Source organism: Betta splendens, chromosome 11 (assembly GCF_900634795.4).
Source record: "Betta splendens chromosome 11, fBetSpl5.4, whole genome shotgun sequence".
Taxonomy (NCBI): Eukaryota; Metazoa; Chordata; class Actinopteri; order Anabantiformes; family Osphronemidae; genus Betta; species Betta splendens.
The window spans coordinates 5,113,780-5,116,257 of record NC_040891.2 but is presented as its reverse complement, the minus strand read 5'-3'; the positions used below and the strand labels follow the sequence as shown (position 1 = coordinate 5,116,257).

Here is a 2,478-nt window from a genome sequence, read left to right as displayed (position 1 = left end):
AACTAAAGTGACAGCGTCAGGACAATAACAACCATCCTGACAATATCTATCATATTGTAAAGTGAATGAAGCCAAGAATGGAAAAAACTACACTGTTCATCTTAATATTCCCAGGTAAGAGCTAGTCAAATTTTAATACACAATTCTGCAGCTTGTTCGCATATTGTGATCATGATAAAACGTTGCTCCTACCCGGAATGCATGGTTGTAATGCATGTAGTAATTGACATGGATTGATGGACGATACCTGTTTTTGATTGTGTTTTCATCCATGACAACCTGTATCATATATTACGGTAGCCTAAATTTGCAGCAATGAGTTGGTCACGAAAAACGTCTTGGGTTTCACTCCCAAGGTGCCTTTTCTGTGTGTACTGTGTCTGTCATACTGTACAATCTCTTGTGAAATCTTATGATTTTTATGATCGGTCTCTGTATACAGCATTCATAAAGCTAAAGTGTTTTTATTTAAACAGGATGCTGTTATGTGTTTGCACCTTTCTTCAGGATTCTTCTCTGCCTCTGCATACTTCGGCAGAGAATACTACTACATGAGCATGAAAATGAAGTGGACTGAAGCTCAACGTTACTGCAGGGAGCGTTTCACTGACTTGGCCACCGTTGAAAACGACTACGACAACCAGAGACTTCTGACACTTGCTCAGGATGGTAAAGCGAACGGTTCTATATGGATAGGTCTTCGTGATGACAACACCATTTGGAAGTGGTCTATGGAGGGGAAGGATTTTGAGTTTGCCACCGTTGCTAAATTTCTAACCTGGCAGTCAGGTCAGCCAAACAACAAATACGGAAACCAGTTCTGCGTAGTCTTGTATACATCACAAAAAATCAATGATTTGGCCTGTGGAGAACTTCATCCCTTCATCTGTTATAAAGGTAGAGTTTGAACAAAACAGTTATGGTACTGATCCATACATGTCTGGCAGAGATCTGCCTTATTATTATTCATGTGTTTTAACTCGCCAGCATTGTCTCTGACCTTTTAAGACAACAGTACCAGGAATTACATCTTAGTGAAGCAGAAGCTCACCTGGCCAGAGGCTCAGGCGTACTGCAGGGAACACTACAGAGACCTGGTCAGCATACACAGCCAAGACGAGAATAACAACATCCTGAGCAATTTGACAGCATCAGGGCTTGCAAATGCATGGATTGGCCTTTACAGAGACCCCTGGGCCTTCTGGTCTGACAAAAGCACCTCCACGTTCAGAAACTGGAGCCCCGGCAAGCCTGACAACATGCTTTACAAAGAGTACTGTGCATCGTTCATTGCCCTCTCTGGGAAATGGGAAGATGATAAATGTGAAGGGAGTGTACCTTTCTTCTGTTTTAAAGGTAATGCTTAACAAATGCAAACACGTTTAGCTTTATTGCCATTTAATAATGCTAATATTTCATTATGGAATGTATGTGATGCACAGGGGTGACGAGTCTAACTGTACTGAAGCTCAAGCTCAAGTCAGTGGCTCTACTGCTCAGTCCCGACCTTCAGCAGCTGCTGTTACAGCAGGTAGACAGTAATGTGAATATCACACTCAACTGATAAAAACCTGCTGTAACATTTTCCCGTATTCTCTCATTTGGCCTAGTTGCAGACCCGCATCGCATCAAGTGGGTTCACAAACAGTGTACTCTGGAGAAGTGTCCAGCGTTACCACAGCAGGAAAGTTGATGTGGAGTGCTAACTCCAGAAGAAGTGGGACTGGATTTAACTGATTAATATGGAAATCACATTACATGCTGTGCTGAGCTGTCCTATCCTTCAAGTCCCCTTCTACGTCTGAATCACAAACGCGTTTAAGACAATGTCTCCATTTTTAGCAAAATCTACTGCACTCACATTCTGTATTTGCATAAAACAATTGATAACGTTGAGCGTGAACGTTTCCTCCTTGACCTTGGCCAGAGGAGTGTGGAAAAAAAAAATGCTTCCAAGCCTTTTTTCTGCAGAATTTCACATTTTCATCCCCTGAATAAAAAATGTGTTTTACTTTGAATGAGTTTATTAAACTCATGCTACTAGATCATCTTAAAGTAACAGCACTTTTCAATTTCTAGGCTTTTTTATCTCCAAACTTAACATTGCGTGAGTAAATTAGCAGGATGTCTGGCATCTAATCCAGTTGACACCGTGCAAGGAGATCCCCGTGGAATCGCATTATCACCTTTTCTTTCCACAAGTCCTCGGCAAAAGAGTCACCCTGCCCCCCTCTTGCCCTCTCCTCCTGCTTAGCACCAGTTTAAGTCAGCGGCCCAACGTCTCTGAAGATGGATAGCGTTGCTTATCAGCGTTTTGTTGGCAGTTTGTCTTGGTTTACAAGCAAACAAGGGGATAGCTGCTGCTAATGACCTTGGGGTTGGGGATGCTGGTGTGTGGCTGATACAGCTGGAGACACTGTATGTGTGGACTCGAGTGAATGCAATAAGCGTCTGACCTCCTTCATGGAGAGTTTCTGC

General features: G+C 42.7%; 1 protein-coding gene across 1 annotated transcript; it reads left to right on the top strand.

Annotated features, from left to right (window-relative positions):
* Positions 1–245: 245 nt before the first annotated feature.
* On the top strand, positions 246–1,983 carry LOC114866042 (macrophage mannose receptor 1-like). Its single transcript, XM_029167640.3, has 4 exons — positions 246–897; positions 1,009–1,356; positions 1,443–1,531; positions 1,611–1,983. The coding sequence occupies exons 1-4, from the start codon at positions 486–488 to the stop codon at positions 1,704–1,706; spliced, it is 945 nt and encodes a 314-aa protein (XP_029023473.2). The 5' UTR covers positions 246–485; the 3' UTR covers positions 1,707–1,983.
* The last annotated feature ends 495 nt before the right edge of the window (positions 1,984–2,478 follow it).

Coding starts and splice junctions, on each gene's coding strand:
- LOC114866042 (XM_029167640.3), top strand. CDS start 486: ATGTGTTTGCACCTTTCTTCAGGATTCTTCTCTGCCTCTGCATACTTC. Junction 898..1,008: donor TCCCTTCATCTGTTATAAAG/GTAGAGTTTGAA, acceptor TGACCTTTTAAG/ACAACAGTACCAGGAATTAC. Junction 1,357..1,442: donor ACCTTTCTTCTGTTTTAAAG/GTAATGCTTAAC, acceptor TGTGATGCACAG/GGGTGACGAGTCTAACTGTA.